The 18,261-nt window shown below is 63.5% G+C and overlaps 2 protein-coding genes across 2 annotated transcripts; both read left to right on the top strand.

Annotated features, from left to right (window-relative positions):
• Nucleotides 1-433: 433 nt before the first annotated feature.
• On the top strand, nucleotides 434-1,445 carry LOC310885921 (uncharacterized protein; the record flags this gene model as incomplete). The annotated part of the gene is made up of 2 exons (XM_083809808.1): nucleotides 434-569; nucleotides 718-1,445. 2 exons carry the CDS (start codon nucleotides 434-436, stop codon nucleotides 1,320-1,322), a joined length of 741 nt encoding a protein of 246 aa, XP_083665934.1. The 3' UTR covers nucleotides 1,323-1,445.
• A 1,283-nt stretch (nucleotides 1,446-2,728) lies between these two features.
• On the top strand, nucleotides 2,729-18,243 carry LIN28A (lin-28 homolog A). Its single transcript, XM_083810535.1, has 4 exons — nucleotides 2,729-2,862; nucleotides 3,690-3,868; nucleotides 13,391-13,575; nucleotides 14,683-18,243. The coding sequence occupies exons 1-4, from the start codon at nucleotides 2,832-2,834 to the stop codon at nucleotides 14,894-14,896; spliced, it is 609 nt and encodes a 202-aa protein (XP_083666661.1). The 5' UTR covers nucleotides 2,729-2,831; the 3' UTR covers nucleotides 14,897-18,243.
• Nucleotides 18,244-18,261: the final 18 nt, after the last annotated feature.

Below are 18,261 nucleotides of genomic sequence, written 5' to 3'. Positions count from 1 at the left end.
TTTTTTCTCCTGTCCCTCCACACACCCCCACCCGAGAAGGAAAAGGAGGCAGGCGAGCTGCGGCCGGCCAGGAGAGGTTGCCAGACGCTGCTCGGCGCCCCCGGCCCCGGCCCGGTCCCACCGGGGGCTGGCGGCAGCTCGGGGGGGGCGGTGGCGGCAGAGGGGACGCCCGGCTTTGGTCGGTACCTGCTGAAAGCTCTCGGCACCTCTTCTCGCTGGGCTGGGATTTAGGGGGGTCTTTAGGGCCCCCCCAAGGTGGAGTCCCTGTTCCCCATGCGCTCGCGGGTTCCCTCCATGCTCCTCGCTCAGATTTTGGTGGGGAGCCGGGGGTGGGAGGGGAAATGGGGCGCACCCCAACTGGCCTGGGCTGGAGAGCGGGGACGGAAGCAGAAGGTGGTCGCCCTTGAGGGCACGCGGTGGGGGCTTTGGAGGGATGGCCAGTCCGTCCCCAGTATGGGAGGGTGGTCATACTGGGAGGGAGAGCAGCCGGCTGGACTCTGACCTCCTGCTACTGCAGACACGGGGGTTTGGCTTTGGGGACTCGGCTTTGGGGACTCACGGGGGATGTCGTGAGTCAGAGGCGCGTTAGTGGCGTTCCCCCCACGCCGTCTATCCTTGTCATCGTGGCTGTAAAGATGGCAGCGTGTGCGCAGCGTTGGCTTATTCAGGCAGTGGGCGCCTCCTGCCCTGCCCGGCCCCGCTGTGCCTCTGCTTGAGCCGCACTTTGGGAGGGCGCAGAGCCTCAGGGGGCCGTGCAGGTCCCCACCGTGCTGGCACACGGACACCCCTGCCCCGGGTCTGGCCACGTCCTCCTGAAGGCTCACCTGCCTCGCTGCCCTCGGGTGCAGGAGGAAAACCAGCCTCCTCCTCCTCCTCCTCTTCCTCCTCCGTCCCCCGAACCCACTGGTGGGAGCCCGGGGGGCTGCTTGGCTCCGCGGGGATGGGGCAATGCGGGGCTCCTGGGAGCGGTGGGTGAGGAGGAGGAGGAGGAGGAAGGAGACGAGGAGGAGGAGGAGGAAGAGAAGGAGAAGAGGAAGAGAGAAGAGGAGGAGGAGTGGGGGGAAACGGAAGAGGAGGAGGAAGGGGAAGAAGAAGAGGAGGACAATGATGAGGAGGAGGGAGAGGAGGAGAGGGAGGAGGAAGAAGATGAGGAGGAAGAAGAGGGGGAGAAGGAGGAAGAAGAAGACGAGGAGGAAGAAGAGGATGGGGAGGAAGAAGAGGAGGAAGGAGAAGATGAAGAGGAGGAGGAAGGAGAGGAGGAGGAGGAAGAGTGTGGGGAGGAAGAAGAAGAGAAGGAGGATGGAGGAAGAAGGAGAAGATGAGGAGGAGGAGGAGGAAGGAGGGAGAAGAAGATGAAGAGGAGGAGAAGGAGGAAGGGGAGGAAGATGAAGAAGAGGAGGAAAAGCAGGAAAGAGGTGAAGAGCAGGAGGAGGAGGAAGAAGATGAGGAGGAGCAAGATGATGATGATGATGAGGGGGACGAAGAAGAAGAGGAGGAGGAGGAGGGGGACAAAGAAGAAGAGGAGGAGGAAGAAGAGGAGGCGGCGGAGGAAGGCCGCGGCGCAGCACCCTGGACAGGCGCCGTTCAGCACCGCGGCCAGCTCCGGCGGCGCTGCCGCAGCCCGGGGGCGCGGCGCCCCCCACGCGGGGCTCCCCCACGCGGGATTTCACGGGGGGGCCCGAGCGGGGGCTGCCCCTTCCCTTCCCCACCGCGAGCCCCCCCGGGACGCCCCCTCCGTGCCCGACCTCCCCTCGCATCCTCCCCCCCCGCTCCAGGAACCCACTCGGGACGGCATCCCGCGTGGGGAGGCAGCGCGGAGCGGGGTTGAGGCCGCTCCTGGGGCTCTCCGGGAGGGCACAACGGGGGGGGGGGGCACGGCCAGCTCGGCACGGGGTGGGGGGGTCGGGGGGGGGTGACCCCCACGCACAGCTCGCACCACGCGGGAGGGAGGCGGCGGGAGGCGCTGTGCCCCCGCCGGGAGGGGAGGCCGCAGCCTCCGGCCGGAAATGGAGGCCGGGGAGGCCGCGGGCCCTCGCCCTTTGTCCCGGCCTCCGCCCCGCTCCCGGCCTCGGCCCCGCTCCCCGGGGCTCCGGGGCAAGCGGCCTCCCCCCCCCCCCCCCGCCCCGGACACGCGTGGGTGGGTGCGAGGGGGGGGGGAGGCCGGGGAGAGGAGGCCGTGGGGAGGTGCCGGTGTCCTGGAACCCCCCCCCGCTGCCCCCCCCCCAAAAAAAACCCCCCCCGGGTAAAGGCCGAGGGGCTCTGCCCCGTGCCCGCCCCCCCCACGCGTGTCCTCGCCTCCCCCCGTGGGGTTCCCCCCAAATGGGTGGCCTCGCCCCTAAATGGGGGGGGGGGAACTCAACCCCCCCCCCCCCCTCAGTTCCCAAATCCCTCCCGGAATGTGTCGCTATTACCGGGGGGTTAATTAGGAAATTAGCATCACGTGGGGGCGGGCCGGACCGGCGGGGCCCGGCGCCCCCCAGCCCCGCGGGTGGGTCCCCGGGGGGGCGGGGGCCGCTATTGTCTGCGAGAATTTGGGAGCCTTTGAAAAAAAAAAACCCTCCCGCTCCCTCCCACCCCCATTGTTGGAGTGAAGATGGAGTCAAACCTCTCCCGGCTCCCTCCTGGCGGGGTCTAAGCTGGGCTTTTTTTTTTTTTTTTTTTTTTTTTTGGTTCTGTTCCCCCCCCCCCTTTTTTTTTTTTCCTCCTTTTTTTTTTTTTTTTTTTTTTTTTGGCCGGGCTGCTACCCTCAAAGCTGGCCGAGGAGGAGGAGGAGGAGGAGGGAGGAGGAGGCGGTAACAGCCACAACTCGGAATTTGCAAGCGGGTGCCGGGATGGGGTCTGTTTCCAACCAGCAGTTTGCAGGTTAAGTTATATTATTGTCGCAGCCCTTCCTCGCCTCCGCGATTATTAATAACGGCGACAGAGCCCGGCCGGGGGGGGGGGGGGGGCGAGGGACCCCCCCCCCTCAAACCCGACCCGCTGAGCCCCGCTCAAACCCGATGGCCAAGCCGGGCCGAGCGTGGCCACGCTCCCGCTGCTGCAGGGCCGGGGGGATTTGGGGGATTTTTATTTTTTTTAGGATTTTTGCCACCCCCCCCCCCTCCAATCCTGGGATGAACTCAGGAGCTCGGGGCTGGAGGGGGGGGTGGGGGGGGTCAGCTGGGAGCAGGGGTGCAGCGGGACGGATGCTGCCGGCGGGGTAAAATACTTTCCCCGGCGTGGCTCGCCGCAGGGCTGGGGGGGGCGAGTTGGTGTTTTGGGGGAGTTTTTCCTGCTTTTGCGTGGGTTTGGTTTGTTTTTCTTTTTTTTTTTGTTTTGGCTTTTTTTTTTTTAATTATTATTATTTTTTTTCCTTGTTTTGCTTTTTAAACAATTTCGAGAGGGGGCCGGACCTCGGGCTCCCATCCCGCACACCGCCCGGGTCACGCCGGCAGCGGCTCCCTTTGCTTCCCCCGGCACCCGGCGCGGTCCCGCACGCACGTGGAGGCTGAGCTGATCGCTGCGTTTGGGGAAGGGAGTCTTATAATATTTTTATTATTATTATTATTTTTCGCCTTTTCCAGCCTGCGGGACCCGACCTGGGGCTCCTGCTGCTCCTTCCCCGGGTGGCTGCGGGGCCTGGGCGGCGCTGGGGGCACCCGGCGCTCCCCCAGCCCCGGCTCAGGTGCTCGGCGTGGGTCTCTCCCCAGGTGCGAAGCCGGGTGAGGAGACGACCGGAGACTCTCCCAAGGCCGAAAACGAGCCCCAGCCGCTGCACGGCTCCGGCATCTGCAAGTGGTTCAACGTCCGCATGGGCTTCGGCTTCCTCTCCATGACCGCCAAGGGCGGCGCGACGCTGGACTCGCCCGTCGACGTCTTCGTGCACCAGGTACGTGGCGGCGAGCCCGGCCCCTGAGTGGGGCCCTGGGGTGGGGAGCGAAGGGGGTGCAGCCCCAGCAGCCCGCCGGGGGGATGCTGTGCAGGATGGGGCCCCCCCGTGCTGCCCGAAAAGGGATCTCGTCGCTCCCCCCAATTTTAGAGTGGTGTCCTGGGGGAGCCGGGGTGCCCCCAGGCTCGTTTCCCCCGGGGAGAGGAGGGCAGCGAAGGGCAGGCACGGCCCGCGCCCGCCGCAGCCCCCAGCCCTCTCCGGGGACCGGCCCCGTAAGCTGATCCCGGAGCGATTTCATTTTCTCATCATGGTTCACTGGGGAGCTCGTTGGAGCTCGGAGAGGGGCCGGGGCCGGGGGAGCAGGTGCCCGCCGGCTTGAAAAGGGGGTGCACGGGAGGTGCTGGGGCAGGGCCGCTGCTCACCCCGTGGAGGGAAAGGGGAAAGAGCTGCCTTTCCCCTGGGTATGGGGTCCTGGGACCCCTGAGCCAGGCAGGGACGCTGGATGGGGCTCTCCCCAGCTCATCCTTGTAGGGGGGGAGAATTATCTCTCTGCGGGCCCCCAGGACGCTGTCCCTGGGAACTGGAGAACCAAATCCGGCTGCAACACGGTGACCCGCACTCGGTCTCTGTGCTGCGTTTTGGGGGACAAAAGCCCTGCCCGAAACGTACCCTGCTCCCTGGCAGCGGGCTGGGGCTGTGCTTGGTCCTGCCGTGGCTGGCACAAAGGCGTGTAGGGGCACATCCACGCCCCTATGGATCCTGTAGGGTAGCGGCGGTCTCGTGTCCGGATTTAACCCGCGCACCTTGCCGAGCGGGGAAGCCCCGCGCGTGTCCTGTTGGTGATCCTGCACCGAGGGAAATGGCAATTTCGGGGCTGCGGCTGCTCAAAGCTGCCTCGCTGGGGGGGGGGGGGGACGGATCCGCCGTGTAGGGGGGGACCCGGTGTAGGGGCTGGGGAAACGGGCTTTGAGCTGGTGCCTGAATGGGGGCCGTGGGGCAACGCCGGGAGGGAGTTATGGGGCTCAGCGCCTGCGTGCTTGGAACCGGGGCTGGGTGCTGAGCGTGCCCCGCTGTGCCAGGGTCCCCGCTCCGACGGGGAAAACGGTGGTCATCGGGGCTGGGAAGCATTGTGAATGTAGGGAACGTGGTATCTGGGGAGCAAACTCGTGTGTTTTTGTGCATACGGCCGGGAGCAGGACGGGGATGGAGGCGGCGCGGTGGTGCCGTGAACGCCAGCTCCGGGGAGCCCCTGGAAGAGCCGGCTCCAGTGACCGGTGCTGACAACAGGCGTGAATCCCACAAAAGCAGGGTCCATCCTGCGGTCTGCTGGGCAGCCCAGGTGCGGGGCTGAGCTCCGGAGCTGTGTCTCACCCTGGCAGGGCTCATCCTGGGATTTGGGGTCCCCAAGGGGCTCCCAGCCTTGCCCAGGCAAGCAGAGGAACAAGGGAGAACCAAATCCCTCTTCCTTCGGCAGCGGCATGGTGAAGCTGCCTTTGTAGGAGCCAATTCCCAAAAAAAACAACCGGATTTGGGGGCAAGGGCTCCAAATCAGCAGGGGAAAGCCGAGCCGAGCACCGGGTGCTCCCCAGGGGCAGCAAATGGGTCTTTGCATGTCAATGCGGTGCAGCGGGACCTCGCGGGTGGGGGCGAGCCTTCCTCCGCTCTCCCCGGGTTTTATTGCCCCCAGACAGTCTGGTTTCCTGATTGCTCTCACTCTCGTTCCTGCAGGAAAAGAGAATTGGCCGGGTGGCTCCACCGGCGCATCCCGGGGAGAGGGGCGACCGCCCGGCGTCCCGTTTGCCAGGAGCCCCGCACGGGGTTTGGCGCGTTCGGGAAACGCGGCGAGCACCGGGCACGGGGTGATTTTGGGTAGGGGAGAGGCAACACAGCGCCTGGGGACGGTGCGTGGGTCCCACCCGGGATGCTCGTGGCACCGTGGGCTTCGCGTCCCGCGGGACTGAGGTGGGTTGGGGCTGGCGTAGCGCCCTGAGCATCCTCCGATTCCCACCCCGCTCGCTCTCGGCACAAGGTCGCCGATCCCCTGCAGCGAAGCCGCGGGGTCGCCCCGACCCCTCCTCGGCACCCGGGGAGAGGGACCAGAGGTGTCTCCGCACCCTGGGGAGGGGGTCAGGCCCCGAAGGGCAAAAGGCAGACCCCGGCCACAGCGGGGGCCGCTCGGGGTGCCGTGCCCGGCGCGGTGCGAGGTGCCCCAAAGCAGCCATGGGGGTTTAGCACCCAGAGCCCCCCCTGCTCCCCGATAACCCGCTCCTTCCCCTCTTCATTTACATACGTGAATGATGACCCACAGGAAGTAATTGTGGGAGAAAGAAGGGAATTGGCCTCTTTAGATCTATTAAATCACTTTATTACAGGAACCAGGTCTGAATGGCCCTTCTCCGCAGGGAGCGCGTCTCCATCTCTCTCCCCCTTTATCTGATCACAAAGAGATTAAAATCTCTGCAGGACAGGAGACTAACAGGGCTCCTCCAGGGCTGCCTTTCCCTCTCATTGTGAGCTAAAAATGAGGCATTTGGGTTAAAATGCCTCCCCTGGACACTGGAGATGGATTCATTTGGGGGCTGTGGGGAGCTGAAGCCCGGAGGAGCGGAGCAGGTCGTCCTGGGGATGCCGAGGGCTGAGCAGCGCCCGTGAAGGGCTGGGGGTCACCAGGTGGCAAAAATCCAGCTGGTGTTAGTGAAGACCCCAGATTTGCAGCGGTTCTCCCCAGGGATGTGGTCCTGGGCTCACACTGCTGCTCTGGGCATCGCTTAGGGGAGAGCTGGGCTGCCAGGGAAGGCAGACCTGGCAAAAGGGAGAAGGGGAGATGTGTGTGCCCCTTTCCCGTGTCCCCAAGGCTCAGCGCCTGCTGGCTGGAGCAGCAGAGAGAGCACAACCATCCCCAAAATTGGCCCTGTAGCCCTGGCAGAGAGAGGAGGAGATGGGGCTGCCCGTCCCACGGGGACCTCGCTGCTCCCGCAGCAGCCTCGCGCTGTCCCTGCCTCCCGGCTCCGTGTCTCAGAGCGTTCCTCCATTCCAACAGGTCTAAATCCTTGCTAAAAGCGGCAGTTTTGGGACTTTTTGCTCCGTGATTTTTGGCAAGGAGAGCTGCTGGCTGCAGGGCTTTGCTCTCTGGCATCTCGGTGCCACGGTCCCGCGTGTCCGTGGGGGGGGACACGACCAGGACGTGTCCCTCCTGTCCTGCCCGCAGCGCGGGGCCAGCCGGCTGCGTGCCGGCACGGGGAGGGGGCTCCTGGCCCCAGGAGCCCCACAGAGGGGGGCAGAGGGGCTCTGTCCCCGCACGGGTGCACAGGGGATGGGTTGGAGGGGGACAAGGGCTGGTGCCGTGTCCCCAAGCAGGGCTGGGAGGTGATGAGATGAGAAATTTTAACAAAAGCACGGGTTTTGAGGCAGCTCCGTCCCTGAGCGAGCGCAAAGGTGGGGGGCACACGGGGCGTTTCTCCCCCAGGAGCGGGGTCCTGCCTTCCTGCTGCCTGCCATGGGGCAGGATGCGGCCCCCGTGGGGGCGGCAGCAAGGGGAAGGGGCAGCGTGCGCCTAAGTCAGCGCATCGGAGCAGCGATGCCCGTGGGGTTGGTATTAAAAATCCCATTTTTCCCCACTCGGGTGCGTGGTTGCTCCTGCCTCCGCGTGGGGCTGGGGTCACCCCAGCCGTGGGTGGGCGTCCCGGGGTGCCGGCGTGGGTGGCTGCGGGAGCCGGGGGGGGGGGAGGGGGATTTACCGCGTCCCCTCGGGAAGGGCTCCCCGGGGGGGGCAGCAATGCGCTTTGGCCTCTCCGCTTTCACGGGGGGGGGGGGGGAGGGGAGGCGAGGCGAGAGCAATGGCTTTATTTAATTGATTTTTATTTATTTTATTTAAATAACCGCTGGATTAAATCGCGGCGCACCACGCGCCGCGCCCTGGGAACAGGAATTCCTGGGAACGCGGTGCCCGGTGGCGAGCGGTGAAAGAGAGCGGCTTTATTCCTGCTCTGAAACTCCCTCAAGTTGCACACAAAAAAAGCCTCCTGTCTCTGTCTAAAGATTAACTGATGGCTGCAGGCACATCCCTTCCCCCATCCCCAGCTCTCGAGCCCCCAGGGTGACGGGCAGGGAGAGAAAACACCCTTAAATGGTCTCCGAGATAAAATGGCCCAAATGAATGGGATTTCTCCCATTCTCTAGGGCACTGGCGCGGAGCTGGGGAGGGTCAGGACGGAGCCGGGGTCTTCGCCAGCCCCTTCCCCTGCTGCCCCGAGCTCTGGCTTTTTCCTTTTCCCCATTTATTTGCTCCTAAAAATAACCAGGACAAAGCTGACCCCGCCGAAGGAAGGGGTGCTGCCGCTCCTGGACGTTCCCCTGCTTTAATATGGGAGTATGAAATTAAGATGCAGCAGCTGATCCTAATTAGCTGGTGCTGGTGCTGGCCCCCTCGCAGCACCAGGTGCCTGCCTGGGAAGGGAGCGAGGGTTTGGCAACCTGGGGGCAGGTAAAAACCCAACGGAGCGAGCTGAGGGGGTGGATTTAGGGCAGGCAACTGATGTCTTAGACCCTCAGTGGGTGCTTTTTTCCCCCCCAGAATTAATCTAGTGTTTAATTTTGCTTGCTTACGGTGGAAAATTGAGGGAACGCGTGGTTATTTTGGCAGGAACGTGGCTTTGTTTTGGTTTTACTTGGGAAAAAAAAAAAAAATCTTTGGGCTTTGCTCCAGATTGCGGGAGGGAGAGCCTGGAAAATCCCCAGTAGGGTTTCGGTGAAATCCCCTGGGCTCCCTGCGGCGGGGTCCTGCAGGCATCTCCCTCTGCACCACCGCCTCCTGCCAGGCTGAGCATCTGCCCCGATGTTCGCGCCGAGGGCTGAGCAGCGGGAGAAGATTCCTGCTCCGGTTCCTGCGCGTGAGCCCCCGAAAAGCCTCAGCACAGCCCCTGGTGCTCGCTCCCTCCAGCAGCGCTGGGAAATGGCAATTTGGGAAGAGGGAAGGGCTTTGCCCAGGGGACGGATCCTGCCTGGGCACGGGCTGTGGACGTGGTCCGTGTTCCCTGGTGCCCAGCCCGGCCACGACGTGCCCCGGGGCTCGTTCCCCGGCGGGCAGCAGCGGCCGCTCGGCTGAAACCGCTCCCGGGCTGGGCTGAGGCTGCCCCGTCCCACGGGGGCCGTCGAGCCGACGGAGCTGTTTGTGCCGGCCGGGCAGGAGTCGCTGCCGTGCCAGCCCAAACTGGGCAAGCGTTAGCCCAAACTGGGCAAGCGTTAGCCCAAACTGGGCGAGCGGGAGCCCTCTGTGAGCCCGCTCGTCCCTGGGGTGGGAGCGAGGAAGGGGCTGCTCTGCGCAGGGGCTGGGGGCTGCGCCAAGCCCAACCCTAAAACAGGGGCAGCAGGGTGGGAGCAGCTCCCGCGGGGTGCAGCCTGTAGGGTTTGGTGCCCCCGCTGTGGGATCCGAGCTCTGTGTGCTGGCTGCCGGGGGGGTCTTTCCTGACTGCGAGGGGGAAACGGAGGCACAGGCTGCCCAAAACGCCGCAGCCAGCTCAGAGCACGGCCCGGCCATCCCCTGGCCCAGCTCGGTGCCCCGCTCGCGGTCCCGGAGCCGCTCTTAGGGCAGCATCCCGACCCAGCTTGTTTTCCCAGAGATTCGAGTTGAAAGCGCGGCGATTCCCCCGCGCAGATAAGGGCGAGGTGCAGCGGCCGCGCCGCCCGAGGCCCCTCCAGACACAAAGATGGTTTGATTGAGTGGCCGGGGCCGGCTGGAATAAACGTCCCCTTGTGTCGCGCTGGGGCGGCCGCGGGGACAATGGTGACCCCGGGGCCGGCCGAGCCCCTCCAGCGCCCAGCGGGGTTGGGGGCAAAAAGCGGAGCCGCTGCCACGGTTTGGGGAGCAGAGGCTGGGTTTGGGGTGCTCCAGCCCCAAGGGGAAGCAGCCGCCGTGGGGGTTTTGTGGGGTGGGAGGAAGAGGAGGGAGGAAGGTGCCCACGTGCAGGTGGGGAAGGGGAAATGGGTGAAGCTGGGGTCCGCGCGGATGCGCTGGGGCGGTGGGCAGCGCTCGGCCGCTCACGTGCTGGGTCTTTGTCTGTGGTAAATGCTGTTGGAGCCACCGGGGTGCGGGATGGGTGGAAAAGGGGCGAAGGGCCCGTGGTGGGGCTGTGGGGCCACTCAGCACCACGGGGAGCTGGGCCGGGCAGCGCCGGCGCTGCTGCTGCTTCTCGTCCCGCCGGTTAACTCTGGGCCCTAATGATGACGAGCGAGATCCCTGCGCTGGGATACGCTTTAAAACACAGTTTTATTGTCAGTGCTTTGTGATGGAGAGCACGGGGTCGTTCTACACCCCCTGCCCCCAAACCACCTCCCCGAGAGACCAACCCGTGGGGTGCAGGACCCGGCTCTGCTGCGGGCACGGGGCCAGTGCACGGGGGCACAGCGGAGCTTGGCGGGGGCAACCGCAGCGCAGCACTGGGGCTTCCAGCCCCCATGGCCAGCGAAGGGGGTCAGTGGGGCCGCGTCCATGCCGGCCACCCTTCCTCCCCCCGCCGTGGCCTGGAACTCCTGGAATTTGGCCGGCGTGAGCTCGGCCGCCGCCGGCCCTTTGTTCTCGCTGGCCGGCCCCGGTGGCTCCCAGCCCAAGCCCTCCCCTGTGCTCCCCCTCGCCAGCATCCCCGGCTCGCTCCGAGCCCCCCCCTTCCTCCCTTTATTTTTTTGGGGGGGTTGTGTGTGTGCGTGTGTGTGTGTGGAGGCCTGGGAAGGCTCCCGCTTTGTGTGTGGTGTGGGACGGGGGCTCTGGGCCCCTTCCTTTCAGATGCAGGAGGTATGCAGCTAATTCAATGGGCTGCAGTTTGATTACCTATCTGATAACAGAGGAATGCCAGCAATGTGTGTGTTTTGGGAAGGGGGCAGGGGGATGCGCAGGGACCACCAGCCACTCGCAGCTCACTTCAAAAGGCCGCGGCGGGGGGAGAGCTGGGGCGCCCCGGCCGCTGCCCCCCCTTCTTCCCCGGGGAGAGGGCGTTTCCTTTGGCCTTTTGGCGGAGGGGGCCGGGGGGCCGAGGAGGCGGTTGTCATCCTCGCCCGCCGCTGGAAAATAAATCGCTTCCCCATCATGTTGCGGCAGCTTCTGCCCCGGCCCTCCTCGTCCTCTTTGGTCCTGCCAAAGCGGGGCGATGGCGGGGAGCGGGGTGGGTGCTCAGAGCGGGAGGGGTGAGGAGCGGGAGCCCGGCACCCAGGGGTGCAGCAGCCCCCAGGGAATGGTGCCGGGGTCCATCCCCCCCCCAACTGCGGCTCAGCTTTGTCCCGGAGCACGGGGCCGAGCGCCTGCGAGTTTTCATCGCCGGCAGTGTAAACACAGCTGGGCCGGCCGCGGCTGTAAACACCCCGGTGGAGGCTGCCTCGTGTCCCCCGGCCTCCCTCGCATCCCCCAGCCTCCGGCAGTGCCACCAAGCAAAGCTCGTCCCCTCCTCGCCCCCGACAGCGGCTGCTGTGGCCGACCCCGGGGTGCTGGGGCTGAGCCAGGCACCTCCTGCGCTTTGCTGGCGGCTGGGGCAGATCCGGAGCTGGTGCTGGGGAGGTGCTCGGCACCCTCCCGGTGATGCTCGGCATCCTCCCGGTGATGTGGGGCACCAGGGGGCCGGGCTGGGGCTGGGGAGAGGTGTGTGGGGGGTGCTGAGCGTGGCAGGGTGTTCACCGGTGGCGGGCGGTGATGGGACCGCTCGGAGCAGCATGGTGTGGGCAGAGCTTGTCCCAGGGTGTCCTCACCAGCAGGGAGGAGGTTAAATAGCTTAAATTCTGGCTCTGATTCGGCAGTGGAAGGCAGCGGAGGTTTCTGGTGATCTCTCCCAGGGCGGCCTGGCCCACCGCAGCCCCGTGGGCTCTGTCCCAGCCAGAGCCAGGCTCTAGGACGTGGCGGTAGGGACCGGTGTGGCTAAAACCCCCCAGGAGGTTTGGGAACGGAAGGGAGGACAGAAGGAGCAGCTTCTCAAGCTCTGCTGCGCTTTCACTTGCACGTGCCCGCAGATGCAGGCGCATCCTCCCAAGATCCCACCGAAAAAAAATCACCCTTAAACCCCAGCGGCTCCATTTCCTCCCTCCCTGCTCTCCTGCGGGGTGTCTCCACGCGGGTCCCGGGCAGATTTGAAGGGTGAAGAGGAGGAGGGAAGAGGGAAGGCGGCGGGGCTGCCCGGACGGGCAGCGTGCCCGCGGAGGATCCCTGCGGGAAGCACGGGCGGCCGCGGCCACGTGATGGGAACTCGGCAGCCCATGAATGGGAGATGCTCCATTCATAAAAGCAGGGTCCCCGCTGCATGCAGCCGCGCAGGCGTCGGGCTCTGCCGGGAATCCCAGCCCGGCGAGGCTGGAGCTGCTCCTCCCTCCGCCAGCAAATTCCCCCTTAACTCTTTGCTCCCGCTCGTTAAGCCTCCGCTAACGAAGCTGAGCCAAACCTCCGCTCGAAAAGCCGCCTGGGATGGGGTGCTCCCGGCCCGGCAGCGATGCGGGTGGGCAGGAGGTGCTGGGCGCGTCGCCCGTCCCAGCTCCGCGCGAAGGTGTCCTGAGATGGACGGGGCTCGGGGAAAGTGGAGAGGATTTTTCCGTCCTCTCACGAGCTCCCTCGCAGCCTGAGTCTCTCCGAACCCGTTTGTTTTCACGGCGTCGATCAGCGCGGTGACCCCCGGGGCCGGGAGATGCCCCCGGCGGTGCTGAGCCAGGGCCAAATGGCTGCTTAATTGCTGGGGGCGTTTAAAGGGCTGGAGCCACAGGGAGCTGCGGCATTTAGGGTTACCCTGGGCCAGCACCCAGCTCGGCAGCTTTTTAAGGATGCTCAGGCAAAGGCGGTGCAGAGCTGGGGTGAGCCGAGGCCAGGGGAGACTCGTATTTTTGGTAGCAGCCCTGGCATGTCACGTTGCAGCCTTTGGGCCCCGGAGAAAAGCTCCTTATTGTTCTGGGAAGCGGAGCAGGGAGGGACTAGCAGATGCCGCCCTGAGGGCCCCGATTCCCACCCCCCCCCCCCGTGTTGCATCCTCTGCAGTGCAGCCGTGGTTTAGGGCAAAAGCTCCCGGACTTGCTGCGGGCATGGGTGCGGGGGGCTCAGGCCGTGTCCCCCTGGTTCTGCCTCTCCATGGGGAGGCGAGAAGGGCTGCGCGTGCAAAGCCTCGAGGTCCTTTTGTCTTTTCAAAACGAAGTCTTGCATCTCTGCGCGAGCATCCCCAGCCTGTGGCATCGGGAGGTTGCAATGGGCAGTGCGGGACGGGGGGAGAAGGGGGCTGCAGCACGGACAGCCAGCGTTTTGCAGCACACCCCACTGAAATTAGGGTCAGGTCTGGCTCCGCCGGCCCCAGTTTGCTGGATCAATGAGCCCAGCTTGGCTGCGTGCTTCAGCTCCGCGTCAACAGATGAAGGTGCACGGTCGAGCTCGGTCCCTGGTGTCTGCACCCTTGGGGTGGCAGGCACAGGGGACACCGGCAGCCCTGGTGCCGTGGGATGGGGCTTGGGTTGTGCCGGGGCTGGGGGCGCCTTGGTTTGGTGCTGATCCCTGTCCCCTCCTGCCCCCAGAGCAAGCTCCACATGGAGGGCTTCCGCAGCCTGAAGGAGGGCGAAGCTGTCGAATTCACCTTCAAGAAGTCATCCAAAGGTTTGGAGTCCATCCGGGTGACCGGCCCGGGGGGCGTCTTCTGCATCGGCAGCGAGAGGAGACCCAAGGGCAAGAGCCTCCAGAAACGCAGATCGAAAGGAGACCGGTAAGGGGCGCCTGGGGCCTGATCCGGGGCTGCTTCGGAGCCCTGCGGGTGCCAGGAGGTGCCTGGGGCTGGGCTCCAGCAGGGGCTACGTGCTCAGCGTCCCCCTCGCGTCCCTGTGGTCCCCAGGAGGCTGTCCCATGCACGGGTGTGAGCCGGGCCGGGGCGGCCCCATCCTGCCTGCTTTGGGCAGGCGAGCGGAGCCGGGGGGCAGCAGGGCACGGGGTGGGCAGCGGCCCTTCCTCTGGGAAAGCGGCTTCCTCCTGCGCTTAATGAGCGGCAGATGCAGCTTGGTGGGGAAAGGGCAGAGAAGCCGAAGGGAGAGGGCAGAGGTCGGGGACACCCCGGGCTGATGCTCCCCTTGTGAGCGGGAGCCGCGGCCGGCCGAGCTGGGCAGGGGTAATTTTCCCTAAGAGAAACCCTTCCTCGTGGGAAGGAAACGGCCGGACGTCCTGGCAGCGTCTCCCACGGTGAGGCTCGGGGCCCCCGGGGCGAGGTGCGGCAATGCTGCCCTCTTCCCCGGCTGTTCACCTAAAATTTGGGTTTTCCAATCGGTTGGGAAGGAGCTGGGGAGGAGAAGCAGAGAGCAAATGGTCGCGGCCATCCTAGAACGATGCAGGATGAGAAACGGGCACAAGGCAGCTCCTGCTCCCCGTGTTGTTCCAGCACGAAAGTGGCGCCTGGGGGTGCGTGCTGCGAAGGCACAGCCTCGGACAAGCCCCCCTCGGGGCTGTCCCCGTGCTGATGGCCACGGTCCCTGTCCTCCCAGCTGGGGCCACCGGCCGTGCGACTGCCTGTTCCTGCTGCTCCGAGTGCTGGTGGCTTGTACCGTGCAGGCTGGCGGTCACCCAAAATGTAGGATCCATAGACGCAGGATCCATAACCGCGGTCGTGCTGGAGGGATGTGAGCCCCCAATGTCCCATTTTGTCCCCACACGCTTGCTTTCGGCACGTGGGTTTGCTGCCATCTCCTGGGTACCGGCAGCACCACTGGGCCAGGTCCAAACCCACTGGGGGAGTAAACCTGGAGCCGCCGCCGCCACCACCCTCGGTGGCAGGGACCCCTCTCCTTTTGTTTCTCCTCCTCGAATCTCTCTCCTCCCCTCGCAGATGCTACAACTGCGGCGGGCTGGACCACCACGCCAAAGAGTGCAAGCTCCCGCCGCAGCCCAAGAAATGCCACTTCTGCCAGAGCATCAGCCACATGGTCGCCAACTGCCCCGCGAAAGCGCAGCAGTCCCCCAGCTCTCAGGGAAAGCCTGCCTACTTCCGAGAGGAGGAGGACATGCACAGCTCGCCCCTGCTCCCCGAAACCCGGGAATGATGGCAGGCGGCGGCGGGGGCTAACACCGGGACGGAGAGGCTTTGGCAAGGCAACGGGCGGCCACGGGGGCCAGGAGGAGGGAGCGGGGAGGGGAGACGGCAGCACCTTTTCCTCCCCGAAGCCCGCTTTTAATTGGGACGGCTCCAAAAATAGCGGGGGGAGCATTCAGCGCACCTCTTGCAGGTAAAAAGAAACACGTTTGATTCGTCTTTATTCTCCACGAAGCCGGGCAGTAGCGTCTCTGGGAGGAGGAGCAGAGAGGCAGCATCTCAGGGAGGCTCTCGCGGCTCCCTGCTCCCCTGCCCCGTGCCCGGAGGAGGGAGGGACGAGGGCGGCAGAGCTGGGGGACGCCCACGGGCCGGCCCCGCGGCTCCCCCAGCTCCTCGCTCGCAGGTCCTCCCCGCTTCCGAAACACGGAGCCGGGCAGCGGGAAGGCTGCGAGGGCTGGAAGTGCTTAAGCCAGCTGCCGGGGTTTTGCTGGTGGTGTTTCCCTCGGGGAAACGCAACCCAGCCGGGGCTCCCGCACGTCAGCGCGCGGCTCGGAGGAGACACCACCAAGCCCGGCTCTTCCACGTGGATCAAACCCACGCGGGACAGAAACGCCGCTGCTCCTCCTGCCCGTGCCGTGCGCCAGAAACTGATGGCCCCTGGGCAAAGCCTGCCCAGGGGCAGAGGGAAAGGGGGAGCAGGGTGTCAGCGGCTGCCGTCGTCTCTCCCCGCCGCCCCCCAGCCTTGCCTTTATTTATTGGCCCCGGTGACAGTAAATTTTATTCTCCTGGGGCCGGCCGCCCCGTCCGTGCCGAAGCCAACGCCAAGTGAAAGCTGCACTAGGATGTGCGTGGATGACGTATCTTTGGGTTTGTTTGTCGTCTTTTTTTTTTTTAATATAAATATTCTGTTTTTTGTATTTTTGTATATTTTAATCTTTAAGAAAAGAAAAAGGAAAAAAAAAGAGAGAGAGAGAGAGAGAAAGGACCTAATTCCTGCAACTTATTCTCAGGTATTCGAGCAATCTCAGGGATAAAATGCCTCTGTAGCCCAGTGCTGGACAGAGAGGAGGGTTTTTTCTAACAGCACAAAGATGTGACGAAGTTTGTATTGGAAGCGTAGATCTACCTCACTGGATGTTCGCTAGGTGGACTTGACGTGTTGTCGAGCTTTTTGGTTGTGGTTTTTTTTTTTGGTATGTTTGGGTTTTGTTTTCTTTTTAACTGTATTTTAATAGTCTCTTTCCCTTCCCTGCTGGACTGAGGAGGAATTTGGGTCTGTCAATCTGTGCGCAGGGATGGAGAAGCCAGGCAGTGCAGGGGCAGGGAGCAGCTGCTAGAGCCCGTGTTGGCTCCCCAACTCCAGATTTTCTCCCAGCCTGGTGGCTTTTGAGGACTGTCCTCCATTCCCCTCTCCTGTTTACATTCCCCTCCCCGCCGTCCCAATGGGAACGCTCCTGCCTGCCCCATGCTGGAGTCCCCCTTGTCACCCGCAGGCTGGGATGTCACACAGGCTCCCAGCAGGCTGGTGCCATGGGGCTGGGGACCAGAAAGCCAAGATGGGGGTCCCAGGGCAATGTGGTGAGAGCTGAAGAGCTGACAGCAGCCAGGGAGGGTGTTGAGAGACTGAGCGTCGTCCCGAATCCCTGCCCTCACTCGTCCTCAAGCTGGGACCTGCTGGGACAAGGGACCTGGTGCCAAGTTCCGCCAAGGGAGGTGCAACTGCTCCGTCTGCTCCCTTCCTGGCTTCCCCCAAATGTTGGCTCACGATGGCTGGGGGAAGCTCTGGATCCCTGCTTTCGGGCCATTGACACTCCACTCCAAAATCCCGGGGCTGGCCTGAGCCTTCCCAGGGAGGGCATCTCGCTGTGCCGGCATCTCAGGATGCGAGCACGGTTCCTGCTGTTCTTTAGGTAGTGATAGGTTTAGATGCGGAGCAGGGCTGGAGCAGGTGGAGAGCATCTCCTCCAACCTTGCCACGGGGACTTGCCGAGGCTGTCGGAGCCTGGCATTCCCTCCAAAGCTTTGTTTGGCCCCAAATCCACCCCCTGCTCCGAGGCTTGCGGGGATGGAGAGCGGCTCCCAGCTGAGCCTGCCCTGCTCCAGTAGTTTCTATGGTGAGGTGGTGGTCTCTTCTTGGGAGGGTGGGGGAAGGACCTCGAGTTCTCAACTAGTGATGGGACCTAGACAAACCCACTTCAGGGAAACCGCTTTTGTCTGAACGGGGTAAATGCAATAGAGCGCACCAGGCTGCGCGTCTAACCCTGGGCTGCGGTCCCGCTGCCGCGCTGTGTGGGCTGCCGGCCCTCCCGTGGCACCTTGGTTGTGCCGGGGAAACGGCTGCCCCCTGGGTCTTGTATCTGTCTTGAAGAATCGTGTAGGACCTTTCCCCCTCGCCCCCAGTTTAATGGTTTGGTGATTTTTCTGCTAGATGCCTAGTATGTGTAAATATCTCTGTAAATCTTTCCACTTTCTCTCAGTATTCTTGATTATTGTTTACAAAAGTAAGAAGAAAAAAAAAAAAAAAAAAGAAAAAAAATAGCCAAAGCATCTAATAGGTTTTGGACCAGGGAGACGGGATCTTCTCTGTGTACTCTGCCTTGCCACTCTGTGTGGGGATTTGACTTCTGTAGCCATCCCTGTCCTAGGCTAAAGCAAATAGCGAACGGCTTAGAGAATCACTCAGGTTTTCCCCAGGGCCAGTACGGCCCTGGGATCCCAGAAAACAGGGATTTTTATCTGTAAAGGGAAGCCACGCTGGAGAGGGTGGGATTGATTTGCATCTTCTTGTTGCGTTTGCTGTTGTGGTTCTTCCCGTGTCTTGACAATAATTAAATAAATTGCTGCATCATCACCCACCCTGCCCATGCTCGGCTCGCAGGCGCTGGGCACTATGCATTACGGGACAGCGAATCGCGGGCGGATGAGGCTGCACACTCAGGGTCCGGCTGTAACGGGGCATTTGAATGTATTGGGGAAAAATGTCCCTCACGAGGTGGTGTCGGTGTCTCCCCTGGTGTAAAAGCCTTGAGTCACAAGATTGTCTACGAGGAGACGGAAGAATGTAACTCCATGTTTACTGCTAGCAACCAAAGCTTGTTTGTGTCAAACTCTTGAATTTTTATGAAGTGGGTGGGAGGGAGGGAATACACGGGGAAGGCTGCGTGCGGCTCGCCCCGGCCGTGCTTTCCAAAGAGATTTCCTGCTGGAGTCCCTGCAGCGAGAGCCTGTCGCTGCAGGATTTTTCCCCCCTCCTTTCATTTGTGTTTTTAATTTTGTACCATCTATGTAAAATGTGTTTTTCTGGAAAAAAAATTTAAAAAAAATAAATAAAAGACCATGGGCAATGGCTGCTGGTGATGTGCTGTGTGCGGTTCC

The sequence above is a fragment of the Anser anser genome, assembly GCF_964211835.1.
Source record: "Anser anser genome assembly, chromosome: 24".
Lineage (NCBI taxonomy): Eukaryota > Metazoa > Chordata > Aves > Anseriformes > Anatidae > Anser > Anser anser.
This window is presented reverse-complemented; position numbering and strand designations above follow the sequence as displayed.